Raw genomic sequence first — 22,085 nt, 5'->3', positions numbered from 1 at the left:
AGCTTTTTATTTGCTTTGCCATCATCTTTATTGTTGAGAATGGTGTTTGGCCTTAGGTTGTATTTTAGTGACTGGCATCTGAAGAGCTCTGGAAAGCTAATGCCAAGACATAGGAATGTGGAAGAAAAAGAAAAAAAAAAAGCACCTTCTGTATGTATGTTTTTTATCCTCTTTCTTTTATTGACTGTTTAAATGTGTTGGGAACAGATATGTGAACTGCATTTTAAATCATATTGTTAAAAATATCCTCCCTCTTTTGTTGGGAAGCTCATGTTGATCTTAGCTGTGTTTGATTTGTTGATAGTTTAACTGGAAGAAAGTGACCACTTTTTTATATTCTCTCAATTAAACCTTCAGCAGTTACAAGCTGTTGACAGTAGTTATAGAAGTTTTCTATAATAAATGTTCAAGTATTTTTGTACATAATTGGTAAATTTTAATAAGGAGTGTATCATTATGTGAAAAAGAAGCAAACAGTTGTGTATGCAGTAAGATTGTTATAATTATGCCAAATACTTTATGTATGAAAATAAGATTATTTGTAAATATGTGCTTTTAACAATAATTCTGCCATATTGACTTTACAATTTTGAATGTCAGAAAAAATAATATATGTTAAAATATTTATGTTTTAGTGAAAGTATTCATAACTTGAAAAGGAACATATGAATTTTAGCTTTGTATCTTGCTGATTTCAAAGTCTGGAATTCCTTGAACTACCTTTTGCTTTCTACTATAACATTTTTATGCCTGTAACCACATCATAAAACCTGTAGAAGGCTACATATTTATGCTGATAAAAAGAAGTAATGTCTAAAATTTAAATAAGGTGTCACAAGTAAGATAACAAAGCTGCTCTGATTTTTTTTTCCACCTATGTAATTTAATAGATTTTGTTGACTAGTGCTTGAGCACAGTACAGTATGAATCAGTGTTATTTGCTCTTGAAGCCTTCTTTTTTCATTTCTGGCAATAAGCAGAGTTGATGAATTTATCATTTGTGTGCATTACTGGTCAGCTTTGCAGCAAAACATTTCACAAAGTCTCTGTTTACCTAGACACTCATATTGGTTGCTGCATAATGTTAGTATGAAATAAAAGAACTTGCTTAATCTTTACAGTACAACTTGTTTTCTACAGAATGAGAGATTCTAATTCAGTTAGCCACAGAATGAAAGTTCTGACTCCTTGTCTTGCTAATTTTTTTTTTTTTTTTAAATCTCCTGATTGAGTTTTCTCCCTATTTGGACTCGTAATTGCTTTGTGAGACACGGTGGGAAGAGTATTGACATGCTCTTCTGAACAAGTGAAGAACATAAAATTTACTAGAGAGTTCACGGTAAATTAACCTGCATGAGCATTCTGTTTTTATAACCAGGACATCAGAAATACTCTGAACGATAGAAAATTATATAAAATTGACAGAGTACTCTCAAGCAGAGTTAACACATTTTCTGTTTAGCCAGTTTTGATAAATTGATTCTGTAGATCAGTTTTTCAACCTGATTACCTATAAAAAATGTAGTATGAAATTTTGTTATGTATGTTGCAACACCCACTGCTTGAAAACCTAATGTAAATAAAGGTCTTGTTTGAATTTTATGTAGTAGTCATAAACATAATTTTACCACTTTCTGGATGATGGTGAGTAATTCAGAAGCTCATACAGGAAGACCAATGGGAACAAGTTGTTCTTCTCAATAGCTTAAATATTAGCCAATATATGTCAATAGGTGACATGATATTGTATTCAAATACCGTATTTGAGATGCTGCAGTCTCTGGGATGCCAGAGAAACATCCTTAAACTTGGCTGGCTGGCTTCAAAATGATGCAATTCAGACTGGTTCTCATGATGGCATAATAGCTCTGTAGTGTGAGTGAGCTCAGTTATGATGTCCTAAGTCAGATCCTATGTCAGGCCAATTGCTGTGCCCTGAAAGAAGCACAAAAGCTGAAGTTACCCCTCTTAGTAAAGGTTTCAGGGCAGGGCAGTTATGACCCTGCTCAGATGGAGCAGGGTATAGTGAAAATCTTCTTTCATATGAAAGTGGCACCTTGCCCACCTGCCTGACCATTCTTCCTCTTCACTGATTGTCCAACAGCACCTGCAAAAAGAACAGTGACAGAGCAAAAACATACCAATGGGCAGGAGTCAGTGCCTGAAGTATAAATGATGAAAAGCATGTTTTGAATGTAACTGTGGTCAGTGAAGCATGTAGCAGCATTGCCTCAGTAAACCCAGGTGCTGACAGATTCAGATCTTTGCTCCAGAACTCTGCTGGTTGCTGGAATTTCTGATGATTCAGGCAGAGCCCTGACGTATGCTGGCCAAAGGGCAAAGTCCTATCTGGTGGGATATTGTGGAAGGATGGTTGCTACTGAATCTCTTGAGATTCTGACCTTGAACTAGATTCTGTGGGAGAAAGCCCTTTTCATATTAATTTGTCTTTACCTTCTCTTTGACATTTTAATTCAGCTTTTGACATACACTTCATAGAAGAAACTAGAATGATTAGTTTGGATAACATTAACAAAAAAACTATTGGGAATTAAACAGCTAAACTATTCAAACCTGAGGAATAGGAAAGGTTTAGAGCTGCATATCTCATGTGTGCAATAAGCACCAGGTAAAGGACTCGTCCTGGGTGGTAATATAAGGCTGCTGAGGAAAGAACTTTAATTTTTTTTTTTTTTTTTAATGATTGCTCAGTAAGGCACTTGGTGTGTCTGTTTTGACAGGCTGAGGGCTGTCAGACTTCAGTGGGGATGCAACCTTCCAGGCACAGCTGGGCAAACTTACCTAGGTTGGAACTTGTGTTAAGGACACAGTTCACATCTCCTCTTTAATTGACTGATATACTGATATTCATCCCAGGAAGACTATTAGAAGGAGGTCAACAGTTGGGAAAAAAAAGGTGCAAATAAAACTTAGGCAATACCCTTGATGGCCGACAATTAATCCAAGTGTGTTTTGACTCAGCCAGGAGACATGGTGGGAAAAACTGAAATGTTACCTGAAACTGAAGCATCGAGTACATTTCTTTAGGCTATTTCATAGCATGATGCTATACCCACTTAACTACTTGTTAAGCTGAAGGGAATGAAAGGGAAACTGTAAGTCCTGACAAAACAGAGTGTGTTTTCATTTTACAAAGGCGTTGCGGTGGGTTTCTTTTTCTTTTGCTGTGGCTAACCAGAGGGTAGAGAAGACTGACTGTCTTGAGTTGCAAAGGCAAAGAGTTTCTAAATAGCAAAGCCCTACAAAATATTCAAATATTTCCCTGTTAAACAGTTACTTTCTTAACCCATGGTGTGTAACTGATGCAGTGCATTTTGCAATTAACATCTCAGTATTTTAGGGAGCAAATGAATGTCAAAATTTCATACTAAATAGCTTCTCTGATAGCTCATAAGCTGCTGAAATTTTGTTTAAATATTTAAATGTTTTACATCATTGATTTGCTATGGGAACTACATCCACTTCTGTATTCCAATTTATTTTACTTCTGGAAAATTCTGCAGAAGAGCTCTCTGCATTACATTCTTGCTTATGTGTGAGAGACTACTATCGCTGCTAGTTTTTGTTGACCTCACTGACTTCCCTTGAAGTGTTTCCTCTTGCTTTTCAAAAGAAAGACCATCAGCAAGGAGCTACTTCTGCCTTTCCTGCGGGGAATATTTCAAAAGCACAGCCTGAATGGGATGCAGCACAGCAACTGTTCCCAGGGGAAACTTATAAGCAAGGGCTTTGGGAACAAAAGCTGAGGGGTAAGTTTACCCATAAAGCTGTTCCCGTAGGAGTTTGTGCTCACAGACAGAGCAATAGCTCAAGGACAGGGACTAAACTAATTTATTAAAATCAGGAGGTGGGATGTAGGTTATGTCCAACAGGCTTTGCTAAAGGTGAAGGCTCAGTCCCAGCATGTCCTATAAATGGGAAGCCTTTGCCTTATTTCCTGATCTTTTCATGGAGAAAGTAATGCCAGGTAGACAGACAGGGTGGGAGGAGGGTATAAGTTTTATTTTAGGGTTGCTGAGCATGGGTAAGGGCAGGGAAGAATGCTGAATCTACACTTTGAGCCTAAATTTATTTGAGAGACCATTCATCTGAGTCTTTGGGCCATGTTACATTCGAGGGATGTAACTTGTTCAATGATTTGCCCTTATACTCTGAATGTGCCCTGGAGAGCCAGCTGTCCATCTGAACTCCCATGCCAGTCTCTTTTGGCCATGTGTTGTGAGAGGAGGGCTTGCTGCAGGTGTGCTAGAGCAGAGTCTGATGCAGCTTGATCTCTGTGCTTCTTTTTTGATATATTCAGTTCACCTTTGTAAGTACAGTGCTGTGGTAAATCTAAGGATGTGATACAACACCCAGTAGAATTAATCTGAAGATTCATACCAAAGTTCTAGAAATGGCATGTGTCCAAGAGGAGTTGGGTGAAAGCAGCTGGTACCTAATGAATTTGGTCCCATCTGAAAAAAATAAAACTTTCTAACATGAACACAAAACACTTTACAAGGAACAAAACATATCAATAAACTCAACTTTTTTTTCAGGTAGTGTATTAGGAGTTGAAGCAACAAAATATTACTGTGCTATGCTCTTCTCAGGCCATTAAGTTCAGCAAGGGAAGATTGTGCACACTGGACAGAGGCTTTTTATGTTGCCAAGGAGAGTTTTCCTGCATCTACAGTTCCCGCTCCAAGTTCTGTCTCAGAACTGAAGCACATCTTGTCAATCTCCCTGAAGCTATAATTCAGTGGACTTTTTATAGCTGTAAAACCTGAGCTGCATGATGATAAGCAAGTAAAATCAAAGCAAGTCATAACCTGCTACTTTGAACATGCAGACAGGGGCTACAGGGGAGCAAGCAGGGAGAAAAAAATAGAGAAAATTGGTTTTCAAGCCATAAAGATCAATTTTGACTTCTGGAATCTTTGCTGCATTTTGAGAAGTACTGTATTTTCACCACATGCTTTACTGGGTTTTTCCCTCTGTGTGAAATAATGCTGGGAAATAGTTTTTCTCTGGTGTTTGTGTAGACTTGAATTACGGTATTTGTCATGTACCCAAAGAAAATGGTTTTCAGGGTTTTGTTTGTTTTTCTTCAGTCCTGTGACAGGGTAGAACAGCAGAAATAATACATAAAAGACTGGTCAGTGCACTACCAGAGGTGGTCATGGATAAGGGGCAATGGCTTCCAGCTGAAAAACAGTAGGTTTAGATTACATGTGAGGAAGAAATTCTTTCTGTGAGGGTGGTGAGGCACTGGAACAGGTTGCTCAGAGAATTTGTGGATGTTCCATCCCTGGAAATGTTCAAGACCAGGTTGGATGTGGCTTAGAGCACTGTGATCTAGTGGAAGGTGTCCCTGCACACAGCATGGGAGGTTGAAACCAGGCAATTATGGTCCCTTCCAACTCAGGCCATTCTGTTTCCATGTTTAGAGAAGAACATCTATGTTCTCTAGGTAGCTATTGAACTCATACCTTCAAAGACTAAAATTCAGTTCACTGTGGGCTCCTCACAGCCATGCACAAGGACAAAAAATGGGTGAGTTCCATTTTGCTGTGGGAAGTGTGTTTCTGTATGTGCCTCAGGCATGGTGAGGTATGGGCATGGGTGGGCACCATGGAATGCTGCCCTCTCTTTGGTGTCTGTATTGCTGCAGCAGAGATGTACCTGTGGTACACTGAGTATCATAACTAGCTGTCACAGTATTGCACACAATTGTCTTACCTGCAACAGCTGCAGCTGTGTAAAGTACACAGAAACAATCAAAATGCTGAACTGAAAGACAAAATTGCTATTTATCATTCTTACCAACTCTACACTTATTTATCTTGATAACAGGGAAACTTGGTGGATTTTGCAAATTTTCTCAGTGAGCCTTTTCTGGTTCAGTGCTATTTTTACTGAAGATAACACCAGCCCATCTTGCAAGTGAAGCTTTCAGCAGTTGTGCTACATGAAACCAGGCACAGCATGAATGACAAATCCTCAACACTGTGTGGGCTCATTAGAAAGATTTGTATTCCATGCTGAGCTGAAGGAGAGGGAGTGACCTGGGAGACTCTGAGCAGGCACTAAACCATGGAAGCAACAGCAGAAATGACAGCAGATGGCAGGGTCAGATCATTAACTGCATTTATCTAATAGGAGAACTTCCCATATATTGTCAAGCAACAATAAAAAAAAAAAAACTGTCAGAAAGTCCACCTGGTCATAATTGATCATCGTTAATAGATCTGTTCCAGAACAGGCTGCCAAAATTTCAGCTATGATTGTGTAACTGAAACTAATCAGCAAATGATAATTGCTGAGGTGAGTTGCTTTGGTTGGGTGACAAAAGGAACCAAAGCTGTGGCTGCTGACAGAATGGAAAGCTGTTCTGTGAAGGTATGCTGGGCTGACAAAACATCTGTCGAGTTTGCTGTTTTGGTCTAGCTCTGTGTGTTGTGAAACACAGGATTGTAACACTTTGTTCTAGAAATTAGATTATACATAAGTGATTATACAAAAGTGAAAAATATTGCAGCTATATTATACAAATTTGCCCTATAAACCACAGGTTTATTCCTGATTTCTACCTTCATCTCTACAAAAAAAAAAAAAAGTCAAGACACAGTAGTCTACCTGAACTAGAGAAAAAACTTCATTTAAACCATATTATGAATTTATTGTTGACATAATGCTGACAAGTTTCAAACTATAACTTAACCTTTTATGTAGTTATCCATGCAGCATTCCTGAACGGAGGCTCACAGTGCGGCCAGGTCCCAACCCGAATGGGTGGGAACCACTGGAAGTCTGATTATCGCTCCAAGGCTGCTGTGCTGGACTTCCAGGGCAATTCCCCAGCTACTCTGTCTTGCCCCTTTTGAAGACCAGCCCCCTCACCCCCCTGTGCCATCGGAATTGTTGGCACCTGCTGCTATGTCAGATGCCAAAATGGACTTTCTGTTCTGCTGCTCCACCAGTCAACCGGCAGCACACAGCACAGTATGAACATGCTTTAAAACATGTCTCATCCAGTTTGTCCCAGTCTCTTCAGGTACCAGCACCACCACCTCAGCCAGGCCTGGTTGCCACAGGCAGCTGCGCTGTTGCAGCCTGCCTTGGACCTCCTCACTGTTATGTGTAATATGTATAATTCATGCCTATGAAGTGATATATGGGTATAAGTTCTATATTATTAAAATATAGACACAAAGCAAGTGAGCCAGGGCAAGGGGGTTGCCTCACTTATGTTGAAACCATTGCCAATAAGGCTTCATTTGCAAGTTAATACATGTGGCTCGCTCGGACATGGGCCGTTTCTCGGGATGATCTAGGACCTCCCAAGCGATGATCATCCCGACAACTACCCGAGGAGACTGGGATCACTGGAACCTCTGTAACTCAATCACCGATGTACATCGCTTCCCCCGACCTCGAATTGTTCAACCTGGCACAGAGAAAAGAGACTATTAATATGTGGGACTTTGAATAGAAAGAAAAGGCAGATCGCTGAAATCCTGGCCTCAAGCAAAATAAACTGTATAAAAACTGCTCATGCAGGACGGATGGTGTGAAGCATAGGAGACCCTCTGCTAGAGCGGTCGGACCTGTGTCTCACCCAGTGCCGATCCCGGGCTCGGCACTGTCCTTTTCTTTGTGGCTGGCTCAGATAGAATTTGATCAGTATAATAAAAGTTGTGGTTTTTTTCTTTTTAATTTGGCTGGGTCAATTTTTACCTATAACATCACTGAGCTCCGAGGCATCAATGGTGGCAGTACAGGGCTGCCCTGAAGGGCTGCTGCCGCCTGGCAGCTGCCGCTGCTTATTGCTGAACAGATCCATCGCCTTGCTGCTGCTGCCTGTGCCATGACATGGCCTGCTGGGGGCGGCCAGCAGCAGGAAGCACCCGGAGGGCTGCCGGGCCCTGGGTGTGGATGAGCATGAGGATGAGGGCAAGGACCAGGGCCTCAGGACCAGGGCAAGGGAAGCAAAGAGGATGAGGACAGGCACTTCACACAAGGCAGACAAGGTTGCCCCACGCAGTGGTGGCGGCCTGGATCCTCCAAGACGGCGGCAGGGACGCGCAGTGCTCCCAGCACGGGACACGTGGCTGCTCCCGGAGCGGGTTCGGCAGCTCGGAGCGCTGGCTCGGGGCACCAACAGAACGTGCAGCGCCACAATGGCCGGTGGCACACGTGGGGATTTACCAGGGGTGTCACATATAGCCCGGCACAGGCATGGCAGCAGTACAGGCTCAGCAGAGACATCAGGCACAGCACAGGCATGGTAAAGGCACAGGCACAGGCATATATAGGCAGACAGTTTGTGGTAATTGGGAATAGGGCTGCAGCTGAACCTCATCTCTAATGGGCTACAGCTGTGCAGGATGGGTGACCATTATTGAAGGTAAAGGGCCATGGAGTGCCGAGGTGCACTAACCAATCACAAAAGGGTACAGAGGGCACACAGGTCTAAGGCATGTAAGATGAAGGGTATAAAAGGCTGGACTGAAGAACAATAAAGAGTAGATGCTTGAAGCCTTCTGATGTGGCATAGTGTTGCTCTATATGGGGATACTCTGTGTATCATGGCCGTCTCAACTGCAATATATGCTGTGACTTACGCTGCAACAGGCACAGGTATAGCACAAGTGCAGGTGGCTTGTGGCTTGTGAGGCGGCTGGCGGCTCGCCCCAGGGCACGGCCCAGGCTGCTGTGACCGGGCTGGAGGCTGCGGCAGGCGCTCGAGCAGCTCCCGTCTCATCCGCTCTGGGTTCTTTCCTGAGCGCATGGCCAGGGTGCCTCTGGGCACCACACTCCCCAGCAGGCTAATTTTGCCTGCCTCCCCATCCTTCTTTTGAGGAGCCAGTTTAGAAGTGGTGCCTTGTAATGAGTGCGAGTCTTTTCAGTCAGGCAGGGTTTTAAGGGCAAGAAAACATCATGCCATGCTGTCCTTGTATAATGTGTTTAGCAGCACTAAAAGCAATTTACTTAATAATGACAGAAAATGACAGCTTTTTAATCTCACTGCTGAATCCTCAGCCTGGCTGCAACTCAGTCAGCAGCACTTCATAAACGATATTGCTGCAGTTGTTTTTATTTTTATCTGCTGTGGCTCCTTCTCAGGTCTTCTGTAGGTGTTTTGTACTCTCTGCCTGTAGAGCAACATATTGACAAGGTCATACAGCACTCGGGAAGACTGAACACTCTGCCTCACCTGCTTTGCCTGCATTTCACTAAGTGCCTATTAAATGATGCTTTAGGACAGCACTATGCAAGGAAAAGGGCAGGCTCTCACCCTTAAGCATATTTCTGGAAATCATGGCATAGTAGAGTCAGAAAAAAGGTGAATAAACAACGTATCAGAAATATCGACTCCACAGTGGAGGCTGCTCTTAATAAATAGGTTATTGATTACATTGCTGTATGAGTCCTCAGCACCCAAATAAAAATACTGCAGGTAATATTCAGTTCAAAAAGATGTTGAGTTCTTCAAAAGGGATATGTTTTTGCACAAATTAGTTGTAAAGAGACTATTTTCTAATTTTTTTTCTAAATATGTTCAGAATAAATAGCAGACTGGTGGTGGACAATGAAGGTACTAAGAGAATGTGTCAAAGAATAGATGATTATGATTTTAATGACCTTATAAAATTATCTAATAAAAAATAAATTTTAAGTTATGTTTTCCAGTACTTATGTTCTCACCTTTTGATTTGGTTTGTCTCTTCAGACTAAAGACTGTTTTAAATATAGTGGTTTATTAATAAGAGGGGTTTTGGGTGGACTTATGCATTATGTAATTGGGAATACCCACTAAGTTCTGTGTATAATTGGAATTCTTCATAGAATGGAACAAAAGTATTTGAACTTCAAGACTAAAATATTTTTGCTTTAGGCAGATTACAACCAACATAATTTTATTTAAGCTCCTTCCTGCAAGATTACTGTATCTAACAAGAGTATGAAAAAAAGTGTATATGATCAGGTAAATACTTGGGGTGAAAGTGAGAGCTCTGTAAGCCATCTGCAATCAGATAGTTCAGAGGCAATCATCTTCAATAAACTAATCTTGAGATGCTTGGATGTGGTAGAGAATTGAAGCATAAAATTGCAATTACTACATAGTTGTGTTGTACTTCTGTAATGTGTTTTGAAATCAAGTGATGCTATATATTAGAATTTTAAAAACACTTGCTAATATACAGCATACAATTAGGAAAAAAAAAACAAAATAAAGGAATTCACATTCTTTCTAAGCTGTCAGAAATAAATGAGATCAATGTGGCATGTAATAATCTACACATTTCTCATGTGTTTGGAAAAAGCCCATCAAATGTAAAACCTTAAGTAAATTGATAAGTCTAAAAGCACAATTAGGGTACTAAATTCATCAAATTCAATAAATTACAAGTGAATATTACACACAACATTACTGGAAAAATCTGGTTTATGTCATTGAATGATTATCAGAGTAGCTTTGTCAAAGCAGAAGTTTGGATTCATCTGGATTCTGTTCCACAAATTTCAGAGTACTTATTTCCAGTTTGGAAGAACCAAATAAGTAGTCTTTTACCTCTTCAGTCCCAAATAGAAGAAAACTTACATTCCCATGCAATGCAATACAACACCAATCTACAAAGAAAGAGATGAAAAAGCCCAACCCAAAAAAACACATCCACAAAGTTTCAAACCTATATATTCTAATCCCTACAATACCAACATTTTAGAATTATTACCTTTAATATATATTTTGTCCTCTCACACAGAATTTTCCCTAGCAGAGCTGGTTGCTTATATTTTAGTCTCCCAATTGAAGGTGTAATGGGGCTCAGTGCATATGCTTTACAGTGTTATCCAGAAAATACAGGAATTTTATTCTGATATTTAATCTTAGTTCATGCTTTGATCTCTGTGCATGATATGAAAACGTGTTTCATACCTGACACAAAACAAGTGTCTCACTTGATTTGTGTCACTTTTCAACCAAGATGTATAAAGATGCTTTATCGTTATTATACTAACTGCACAAAATATTCATGGTACTTTGAAAATCTGTAGTGGTATTTATGGAAGATATGTTTTTCTAGGCTTTTGACTTTTTAGTGTTTGCAAATTATTTTAAGCCACAAGACATGCATTCTTTTTTAAGAATAAATATTTTACTGTATGTTATAAGCTTTAAAGTTCACATTTAATGTTTCAGAGGTTGGCATTTTCCCCTTCTTAAAACCTAGGTCTATGGCACCTGGAAAATCTGTAAAATTATGCATTCCTTATGCAAACTACTTCTTTAGAAGAAATAGTTCATGCTGTGGCTTAGTTACAAAACTTGGGTCAGTCATCTCGATCTGATTTTAAAAAAGAGGTTTGACAAGCAGATTCAGTGCACTTGTATTTACAGCACTGCAATTTGGAACAGAACAATCTAACCTGGAGAGAGCAATTGAATTATACATGCTATATTGAATGCAATACATTTGAAGGGATATATGTATTCTACTGGCATCTGGTATATGTAGTCATTGAAAGTTTTCAAATAAGACATCCAAAAGTACAAGGCCTGATCTCACTCTTCTTTTTGTACATACTTAAAAGTCTGTATGAACATATACCTTTGCATTTAGCATTCTCTAGGTTTTCAGACTTCTGTGGCCAAGGCGTGTTGTGTCAGCACTATATAAGTAGCTTAGCATTTAGCTCACATGCAGGTCTGCAGTGCTCAACCTAATAGCTCCCATGGCATACCTCCTAGAAGGGAGACACCAACCAAATGTGACCAGGAGAGGCAGTACCTCCTCTTTCACATAGTTAAAGCACTCAGCTGGTCTGGGGTCCATCCATATGCAGTTTCTTTGACCATTGTTGAGACTATCATAATGCTGTTAAGGTTGTGGAGACCATAGCACAAGTTGGGGCAAACCTGCAGTAGTAGTCCCTTCCCAATTTTTATGTTAAATATTATGTACTGTTAATTATGTTGAGGTTAGTAGGTATGTATTAATGTTGTACGTAATATACTTTAAATGTGGCAAATATTAGTTGGTGACCCTGGGACACAGATTTCCAGTTAAACCCATATGAATATCAAACCCAACAGAAGGAAGATGTGCGTTTGTTCTTCCTTGTCACATCTTGTTTTGTCTCAGTTGTTGTATGTGTGGTGTGCTGGTTGCTCTCATTGGAAAAAACTCTGCTGCACTCTGTCATCTACAGCTTCCCCAGCACATGAAAATGCTCTCCTTAACAGGTTCCCAGCACAGGGTAAAACAGCCCTTGTACAGCTCTCTCCATTTAGGTGACACAATCAGCAGTTTGCCGTATTGTCAAACACAGCATAATTCAATTAATATGTTTCTGGGGGGGAGCAGGACACTGTGATTACATACCTGCTGCATTCTGCCTAGATAATTTCATTCTTCATTTAAAAGTTGCCTGCTGAAGCAGAGTCAGAGAGCAGCTCTCACAACTTGTTTATCTCCCTAGCTGAACATTTCAGTGAAGAAGACATCGCCTGTATAACCACCAGCAGTAAAATACCACAACACACAGCTCATTAAAAGAGCTAATGCAGGTGCCTGTCCTCGGTGCAGAATTTGGCACAGCACTTGGGACTCTTTTACCTGAGTTCACTGAGGCACACAAGCCTTACCAATGGTGCTTCTCCAATGGCTGCTGTCCTGCAGCTTTAGTATTGGCTGAAGAAACCAAGCAGCTCTGAGTGCCCACTCTGAGGACCAGCTGCCCCGGGGTTTATCCATCAGGCCAATGCATTCCTGTGGCTGGGAAGGAGGCAAGGCAGAAACATAAAGGCCAGGTACTTGTAGTTGGTACTAGACTTAGCCCTAAGTATATAAACCCAGAGTATATTACATTTGTTTCTCTGCAAGGGATTTATATCCTTTTATTGACAGGTTTGATGAAGAATTCACCTGGCCATAGTGGAACACATTTTCACAGTTTTCTAAGATGCTAACCAGTAGACATTATATGCAGACGATAATATTTTGATTTTCAAATTCCAAATTCTTTTTTGCCAAGCCTTAAAAATTTCAATATGTATGAACTTTAATGGACATCTGAGATGAGTTTTGCAAAAGAAAATGAGCCCTGTAAGCTTACTTGTGAATGTACAAATACAAGCAAATTAAAAACTTGACAGTTTTTAAGGGGATTTTATCACTGAGATTCATTTTAATGAGAGACCCAAACACCTGTGCTGCAAAGCCTTTGGGCAAGAGGATATATGCATACATGTAACTGAAGTCTGGGAAAAGCTGTAGAGTAATTTCCATTGCTTTCCCTAATTACTGCCATTAAATTTCATATTTTTAGCTCCTGATGAGGCTGGTTTTTGTGAGTTTCAGCTTTAGTGGTTCATGCAGGAATGTCAAGATTAAGGCTTGAAAAAATGAGTCTATAAAATGTTTTAAAATGATCCAGTATGCAATGAAAAAGAGATCTTTTCTTATTGAAAGAAAAATCTTACATCAGGTCTCAAGTAAGTGGCTCCAAGGTCAACTGATGGGAACTGAAATGCATTGTAGTAAAAAATAGCTACATTAGATTTGACTAATTTATGTGCCCCTGAAAACAAAGTGTGTTTTACTGGTGTGACCAGCAGACAGAGAGTGACAAGTGAGCCAAAGCCATAACTCTGTCATGTCTTCTTTGCTTGTTGCTGTCCTGTACCTTAGGTGGGGCTGGCACAAAGGAGTTTATCTGTCCAAGGTACAGAACTCCAACAGAATGGACAGACCGAGATGTGTTGTGTGGACAGAAGTGGTCAAACAGATGAATGGCTGGGTAAATTACACCCAGAAATGTTACTGGTAAATATATATATATGTGTGTGTGTGTGTGTGTGTGTGTGTGTGTGTGTAGAGATACTGAGAGAATAGATGGCAAGAAGCAACTCAGTTCCACTCAGTCATACAATCATTGTTATCTCAAGTATCCTCATATAAACTCATTAACCTTCAGACTGAGTATTTTACAAAAGAGGTCCCTAATGACTCAAAATTTCTATCCAAACAACATGAATATGAATGAGAGGTATGAAATTAAGCTATACAGTTGAGAATTGTCTCCTACAATGTACCACAGCTAAACTTTATGCCAACCTGATCAGGTTTCGGAAATGACTTGTTTTGTCTTCAACCCTTGAGGTCCAGCAGGAAATTTTAGAATAGGCATTGAACACTCTGAAAGAAGAAGGAGCTGTTTAAATTACAGTATTAAGTTACTGTAATTTTCTTTTACATCTTAGCAACAGCAGTCAATATCTCTCTTGTACATGGAGTCAATCTGGGATGTATGGATTAACCCTAGAAACTCCTGAGCTTCAGAAAGAAACCAAAGATTTCAGCAAAGAAACTGGGATCAAAATTCGTCAGTGCTCTGATTTAGGTATATGCAAGTGTATCTTGCAGGAAAAACGGATTTCACAAAGAACTAGTAGGTCAAATGAGGAATTATCCACAAGGTTATACAACAGCTAAGCAGCAATGTTTGGACCATAATTCTGGATTTAAGTGTCTCAATTCTGCATCTGATGCCTTAGTCATTTATTGGCTCTAATTTCATGTGTTTGGAAGGAATTTTTCCCATGGGAGTTTTCAAAAAGACTGCAGCTAGTTGTTCTTTGGAGATTCTGGATTCAGATGGTGCTGATGTAATTTAGAAAACATTTTAACTCAGCCTAGGCTATACTATTAGAAGTAAAAATTGCTTTAGCAAGCAAGATGTGCTCAGAACATGGTGACCTAACAACCTGTAATAAGGTTCTCAAAATACATACTAAATAGAGGGAAAGGGAGATGCCAATTGCCCCTAGCAGTGACACCCACTACTCTCCTGTAGCATTGTGTCACATACTTGTTTTAAATATATTAGTAAAGAATGTATTCTACTTTCTAAAGTAACAATAGATGGGAAAAATTGAATAAAGTTATGCGTAGCGTTACTAAAGAAAACCTTTCAAGAATGATTTGATGGTGCCACTAGGAACTAATGGTGCTGACTAGGAACTAATTACAGGTGCCCCTCTGGCCTTGGGTTTGCTTGCAGGGAAGTTCTGCTTACCCGGCTCTCCTGCAGAAAACAAAGATACCACACAAGCTGCTGCTGAAGGGGGTGGGGGAGGGAGGTGAGTTGTAAACAAGAGACATACTCTTGTTGCCATTCTCTTCAAACCGCTGTGCTTGGGGTGTGTGTCCATTCAGTAATTGCACAGGAGTTGGGTCACAGCAGGATTTTGTGATTACACAGCTTAATTGTTCCTGCCTAATATAAAGGGCTCTTTGGTTTTGTCATTTGTCTTTCATAATCATCCACACTTTTTATTATGTTTTTGCTTGTTTATCCCCCACTTGTCCCCTACCAATTCCTCCAGACTATTATTTGCCATTTCAATACACTCTGCCATGCATGCCTCGGTTTAATTTTCTCATGCCTCTGCTCTTTCAGTTGTTTCTGTCTTGGTAGCTCTCAGCCTGCTCCCCTACTTCTAATTCAGCTCCCACTCACTGAAAACCTCTCATGCTGATTTTACTTAATACAGTATAATTAAGGGTAGGGTTTTTCAGAGAGGTTTTCAGAGAGGTTTTCAGAGGTACATGCATAAGGGGATGGACTTTTCATGGTGAAGCTATTTATTATGTTTGTTAGAAACAATGGTAAAATAAAGGTGGCTACAAACACTCCAGGATAGATACCTTTGATAAAGAGTAGACAATAGGGGCCTTTGTGAGACCCCAGCAATGAAACTGTCTTAAAATGTCTCTCTCCCTACTGCTTGGTTGAAAGGTGGGTTGCCCCACACAATTATTCTCTCTGGTTAAAAGTGAATAGGTGGGGGAGGACTGAGTAATAAACAAGATACAGTTCCTGAATTGTCTAGGTCTTCAAATGTAGGAATGTTGACGGAGTAATAGTTACCTTTTGTCTACTTAAAAAGGAAAAAAGCCCAGAAGTTTCTTACTTCAATTTGGTTAAAAGACACCTCATAGGACCTTGGAGACTTCACCTCAAACTTAAGGATACCCAATTGGACAGAAGCCAAAAAGTCCTGCCTAAGCAATTCACTAGAAAAAGAACAAAAGAAGTAAATCGCTTTTGTGAAGGGTTTTAGCAGAAGCAAGAACCTCTTGCCCTGGCTTGGTTTTTCTCTGTAAAGAGCTTTTTTATTTTGCCTTTTATTAAAACTTTTTTGTTTCAAACACTGTCACAGGAGCCATCCTGCTACTTTTATGCTACCTGAGGTAGCTGAGCTATCAAGGGTATAATACTTGTCTATGAGACCTTAAAAGACCTGGCTCAAATAGACAAAGTATTATTCAAAACTAGCATATTATTAAACGACAAGCTGAGAGTGGTCAGATGCACTGCTATTGTTAGAAAAAAAGCACTTCCTTAACCTGGTTATTCGTGTCAGGGACAGCAATGCTGTGTTCAGGTGGCACTTACTATGTTTTTGATTTAGGCTTCCCTGGACACTAATGTTTAATGGAATTTGAGGAATTCCAAATGGCTTCACAAACCACTTCTTACTCTGATGAAACAAAGAAAGAATAATATGAAGGGTAAAAATGAGTATTATGGGAAACATGTAAATAAATAAAACAAATCAACACCTCATTCACCCTTCAGCAACTGCCTAACAACTTGCAACCAGTTAATTACACACCTTTAAAGTGCATGTACAGGAGAAATGATTCAGAAAAAAGCTTCTGTAATGAGAAAGGACAGCACAGATATATTGACTCAATACAGACCCAATACAGGTAAATTTAAGCCTTTAAATCTGACAATACTGAAAGAATGTACTGCATGTAATAGTAAGCGAAATCTTGTCTGCTTTATGCTAAGCATTTAATAATCATTAATCTACAATGACTGCTCTACATTTGGATATTGGTACTAACCTTTGTAACCTCTGCACTTAAAAGTGAGATAAGGATTTACAGAAGAAGAAGAATTGAATGCTAAATTAAATATGTTGAAGAGTATTAAGCAATAAGTAATATTAGGCTGAGTTACTTTCACATTTCTGAATACTTAGGGACCCATGTGGACCAGTAGCTCAGGCTCAGTAAATACATTATTGCAGCAGAACATGGACTTTATACAGATTTTGCAAATCTTCTGGACTTGTCAGGCTTTGTTGAGCTTGCTTTAGCATTCCTGCAACTGTTTTACTTTGCTTACCTGTAACAACATTCTTATAATGATAAGGAAGGACTTCTCTAAAGTACTGATTTCCACACTGGTGACCAGAAGGACATGAGGAAATGGAACGGAGCTGGATAAAGGGAAGTCAGATTGGACATAAGGAAAAGGTTCTTCACTGAAAGGGTGGTTAGTCACTGAAACAGGCTCCCTGGGGAAGTGGTCACAGCCACAAACCTGCCAGTGTTCAAGGGGCATCTAAACAACTTAGCCACATGCTTTAGATTAGGTAGTCCTGTGGGGACTGGGGAGCTGGATTCAAAGACTTTATGGGTCTCTTTCAAATTGAGGTATTCTATGTTTCTGTGTTTTACTTTTTGGTAATTTTATATAATCATAACACATAGTAATAAATGGTAATAAGCAGTTGGCAGAATTAAATGTTTATGCCCTTATCATAATAATGCAATTCAGGGGACTACAGTGTTGGAATGACAGGAGTGGGGGGAGGCGCAAGATGACACTGGAAACTTCAGGGTTGTAAACAAGTCTGTTTTGGTCAGCTAAAAATACACTGACCTGGGAAGTTGGGAAAAGCCAGTTGCAGGGGTAACAAAGCAAACAAACAACGCCCATCACACTAAACCAAACCATCTAAAGACCTGTGGAAAATACCGAAGGGTGAGCAAAACACCAGGGAGGTGAATGTTAGGAAGTTGTTATAAGAATTTTAGCTGTCTATTATAAACGTGTTTTTTTTTCCCTTGTAATAGTATTGTTATCTTTTTTTTTTTTTTTTTGTAATTATTAAATCTGACCTGAAAAATCTTTCATGAGCCTGTCAAGAATTTACCTATGTTGACAACAGACTCTTGACTTTACAAATCATGTTTGTTTTCTTCTTTCCTATGCAAAAATATGAGTGTAATAACTGTTCCTGGAGGAATAGATAATTAACTTGATTATCATAAGTTATTGCTATATCATTGATATATTTTCTGGCCTTCAAAGATTATACTATTTTCACTGACCCATGATAGGATTTCAGGAATAAATTTGTGTTTTAATTCTTCTCTTTTTCCCTGATGGAGAGGTCACTAGAGACCTCTTTAGTGCTCTGTGGCTTACCTGACCAACTGTTAGCAAAATCTACTTTATTCTGACCAGACTGTGTTTCAGTGTGCAAGAGGCAAAACATGAATAATATGTGATGGTCAAGGGTAGCAGGAGTTAGGTTCCTAGTCATGTAATGAAATGGAGATGCATAATAATGCAATACTGAAGATGCTGCAATCATATTTTTCCAGTACAATAGCAAGTTTAAGATTTATTGCCCTCTTTTGTTCCACACCATTGATTGCTGCCCTTGGGCCACAAGTTTTTCAAGCTGCAGCTGGACTATATGAAGTGTTCATCTGCAATATCCATTAAGCAATCAGACTTTTTGATCCTGTGTCCTTTTCTCACTGCACCTTTCCTATGCTCTGAGGCAGCTGGATCTGGCCCAGGATTTCTTCCTCCAAAACACACTCCCTCAGAGCAGTACACTCAACACCACTCAAACATGGAATGTAAAGGAATGTAGTACATGTAATTCCCTTACCTGTAGTAAAGGAATGATCCTTTACTATATGGAGGAAGATAACAATGCCTTAAATACCCTACAGATAGTTGTATTTGCAAATGTGAGCACTTTAACTCAAAGCAGGTCTTAAATATCTCCCATAGATTTTCTGTACTCTTAAAATGCAAAATGAAATTAACCTGGAGGAAACAGAAGTAAATGTGTTTTTAGCTTAAAGCTTGATGTTTGAGAGCCTGTTGAGAGTCTTTTAAACCGATATTGTAGGCAAAAGTTTTGTGTATTGCCAACTGAAAAGTAATTGAAGAGGCGGGTAAAAAGGGTTCATTTTTCTTTATTTCAGTCACAGATGCATCAAAGCATAGAAGCAGCAAAACATTTTCAGTACCTCCTTGTTAAGAGTTGAAAGCAAAAAACCTTGTCATTTACTTTTGAGTACCAATGCAATTGAGGTAGGAATACCTATTAAAAAAAAAAAAGAAAATTAAATGGTGCAAACATTGGTAATGCATCATTTGCAGTTCGTAGCTTTAGTATCAGCTTTGATAAATTTCACTTTATCCACAACTAAATAAAGAGTAAGAATGGGTATTTCCTGCTAGTTGCTTAGAACACACCTGATTTCAAAATGAAGAGAACTGATAAGCCATGATTTGATCTTGAGAGGTTTATAGCAAAAATCTTTAATCTGAAAAAAGTTTCAGCTCAAGAGTTTTACAGGAAATTATTTAATACTGTCAGCTTCAAGTGCATGGAAACATTGAGGCACATTCCTGTAAGGTGTTCCCTTATGTTACAATTAAAAAGACAATATTGTGTTTTGCAGCAATATTTGTAAATAATTAGTGAAGGTTTCACAGTAAAATATTCACATGAAAATGGAGATGGTGGATAGCAGTGGCCAAATACTCTATTAATTTCTAAACAGTGCACTGTAACCTACGTCTAGAATCTTAAAGACAGTACACTGTTCAAATGTGTTAAAGAATGCATTAAATAAAGTTTAACCAACAACAAAGTTAGTAAGACGTATTTGATTGTAAAGGTAATGCTTATTTTAAAATGTGTCAAGGGAAAACAAAAAGTGAGATAGGGATCAATCACTGCACAGATACAGGTAGAGGTGTCATCTTACATTGGTTTCCAACAATGGCCTAACTAGTAGAAGTATCTCCCAGCATCTAGTTAGGAACACCGTGAGCCAGAGTTAGTTTCTACGTGTGTGATAATCTGTAATGGATTTTCCCTCCATGAACTTTCCCATTGACTCTTGACGGTATGTGAGCTATGTGGAAAAACCTTCTTTTTCAGACTATAGTGGCAACTGCACTTGTTACAGCAACGGATAAAACCAACTAAACACTGAATGAAAACACAAGCCCTAGCATATCCATCTGCACCAGCCAGGAAAACCTGGCCACCATCCATGAGGACAGTATAACGCAGCCAGTTCTATATACAGATGCGGCTGACATCAGTCCTGATCACATCTGGGGTGTTCTAGGGGAAGTTATTGGCTGAACAAAAAATCCTGCCCTTTTGTGTGGGTTACACTATATGCAAGGTACAGACAACTTTGTACTGAAATATTAAGAGCTCCCAATATTACATATGAATATCCAAAAAGATTGTTGTCCAATTGCCAAAAAATGGCTACAAGAGTATACTCCTTGTGTACTTGAATATCCATCCTCACTGAAAGAAAACAGCCACTGCAATGCAGCATCCTCAATTTTTTGGAGACTCAAACGATAACTACAGAGGCTGAAAAAGGATCAGGCCAAGTACCTTATTCCGTGCAGGGCCCATCTGGCTCTGTGCGCGGCACCAGGCGGGCCCGTCAGGCGCCCCGGCCGGGCCGCACCCGCGGCGCGGGGCCGGCAGCCGCGGCCCCTCAGGGCGGCCCGGGGCGGCCGTTCCGGGAGCACCGCGCGTCACGTGATGCGGCCGGCTGCGGCCCGCCCCCCGCGGAACCGAGCAAAGGGTAAGCGGCGGGAGCGGCCGGGGGACGGGAGGAGCCACGGGAGCCGGGCGGGCTCGGAGAGCCAGAGCGGGGAGGGGGCCGGGGAGCTCGCTGCTGGAGGAGGGAGCGGGGACGCGCGTGAGCAGAGGGGGACCCAGGCACGGTGGCGAGGACAGGCAGGCGGGGACAGGCTGGCGCCGCGCGGCGGGCCCGGCCGTGCGCTCGCCCCCGCAGTCCGTGCCGCCTCTGCCCCGCCCCTGGCCCCGCCCCCGCCGGCGCCTCCCCCGGGGCGGGTCCCCGAGGGGCCGGCGGAAGCGCCGCTCGCGTATGGCGCCCGCTGCTGCCTCCCCGCCCCTAGTCGGGTGCGCGGTCCCTGCCTTCTTCGCCTCTCAGATAACCGAGATAGCTACTTCCCGTGGGAAGGGACTGGATTAAAAAGAAGCGGCAGAGTCAACAGCGAGAAGCACCGCTGCTCTGTGCGTCCTCCGCCTGTCAGAGGCGGTGCGGCAGGCGTCGTGCCCTGCTGCCGCTGGAAGGCGGGGTGCTTGGGCGGGGAAGTGGGCTTGGAAGCGACTCCGGGGTTCTTTTGCCGTTCATCGGCATCGTGTCTGCAACTGGGACTTGTGCTGAGCGCTGCGCTTGGTCCTGGACTAAATACAGTTCTCACTTAACGTATTTTTCTGCTTTATTAAACTTCTATCACATCTTCTGTTTGTCCTATGAGGACTGCTGTTGGCAAAAACCTTAGATAGAAAAAGTGCAGCTGAACAACAAGTAGACTCTAATCTTGTAAAATCTTTTAATTAGCCAGTATTCCATTTTATTTTTTTTTTTAAATTACCATTCTTGTTCTGTGGAACTGGAATTCATTGAGCCCACCAAGATATCAAAATAGGCAAAGCTGCTTTACATATCTCTCTAAATAACTTTCTTGTACCACTACGTTTTTATTTTCTTTTTCTCCCCTAAAGGCATATACCACACATATTTGTTCACTGTTCATCTAGGAAGAAAATTGAAATTGTCAACAAAATATACTAGGAAGACAGAACCTCTTGAGGATTTTCAGGTTAAATGAAATATTTTCTCTAGAAAACTTTGGAATTAGACTTGATTTTTCCAATATGCAGCTTTGTAAATTAATACATATGCATTTTGTAAAAAAAGTTAACGTTCTTAACTACTGTATTTGGAAGATTTTTCAGGAGTCTTTCATTTAATTTACTTTTAAAATTACAGGTCCTTTTATTTAACTTGTATGTTGTTACCAAAATAAACTTTCTCCTGGAACTGGTGGTTAATAACTATACACATGGTAACAAATTCTGCTTATATCCAGATTCCTGAAAATAATATTTTAAGCATGCC

General features: G+C 40.4%; 2 protein-coding genes across 14 annotated transcripts in view; one reads left to right on the top strand and one right to left on the bottom strand.

The window, feature by feature from the left end:
* Positions 1-108: 108 nt before the first annotated feature.
* Positions 109-21,320, bottom strand: LOC128788483 (basic proline-rich protein-like). The gene is made up of 4 exons (XM_053943549.1): positions 21,237-21,320; positions 20,543-21,103; positions 12,656-12,785; positions 109-1,935 (listed from the first exon to the last, which is right to left on the bottom strand). Exons 1-4 carry the CDS (start codon positions 21,318-21,320, stop codon positions 1,886-1,888), a joined length of 825 nt encoding a protein of 274 aa, XP_053799524.1. The 3' UTR covers positions 109-1,885.
* Positions 20,692-22,085, top strand: part of IMMP2L (inner mitochondrial membrane peptidase subunit 2) — a 419,562-nt gene continuing 418,168 nt past the window's right edge. For 8 of the 13 annotated variants that reach the window (XR_008430811.1, XR_008430805.1, XR_008430808.1 and 5 more), the window contains exon 1: positions 20,692-20,738. The gene's annotated coding sequence lies outside the window, so the exon portion shown is untranslated. The remainder of the gene's footprint in view (positions 20,739-22,085) is intronic. The other 5 variants (XR_008430803.1, XR_008430804.1, XM_053942039.1 and 2 more) reach the window with 1 other exon arrangement.

The sequence above is a fragment of the Vidua chalybeata genome, chromosome 5 (assembly GCF_026979565.1).
Source record: "Vidua chalybeata isolate OUT-0048 chromosome 5, bVidCha1 merged haplotype, whole genome shotgun sequence".
Classification (NCBI taxonomy): Eukaryota; Metazoa; Chordata; class Aves; order Passeriformes; family Viduidae; genus Vidua; species Vidua chalybeata.
The sequence above is the reverse complement of the archived record's forward strand: the minus strand, read 5'-3'. Positions and strand labels throughout refer to the sequence as shown.

What these genes read in the sequence shown, in the direction of transcription:
- LOC128788483 (XM_053943549.1), bottom strand. Translation starts at nt 21,320, where the DNA reads ATGCCGATGAACGGCAAAAGAACCCCGGAGTCGCTTCCAAGCCCACTT. An exon ending in TGGGCCCTGCACGGAATAAG is followed by an intron (nt 12,786 to 20,542) that starts GTACTTGGCCTG and finishes CCTCCTTCCCAG; the next exon opens with CCACAGGAATGCATTGGCCT. An exon ending in CCATTGGAGAAGCACCATTG is followed by an intron (nt 1,936 to 12,655) that starts GTAAGGCTTGTG and finishes TGCTTCTTTCAG; the next exon opens with GGCACAGCAATTGGCCTGAC.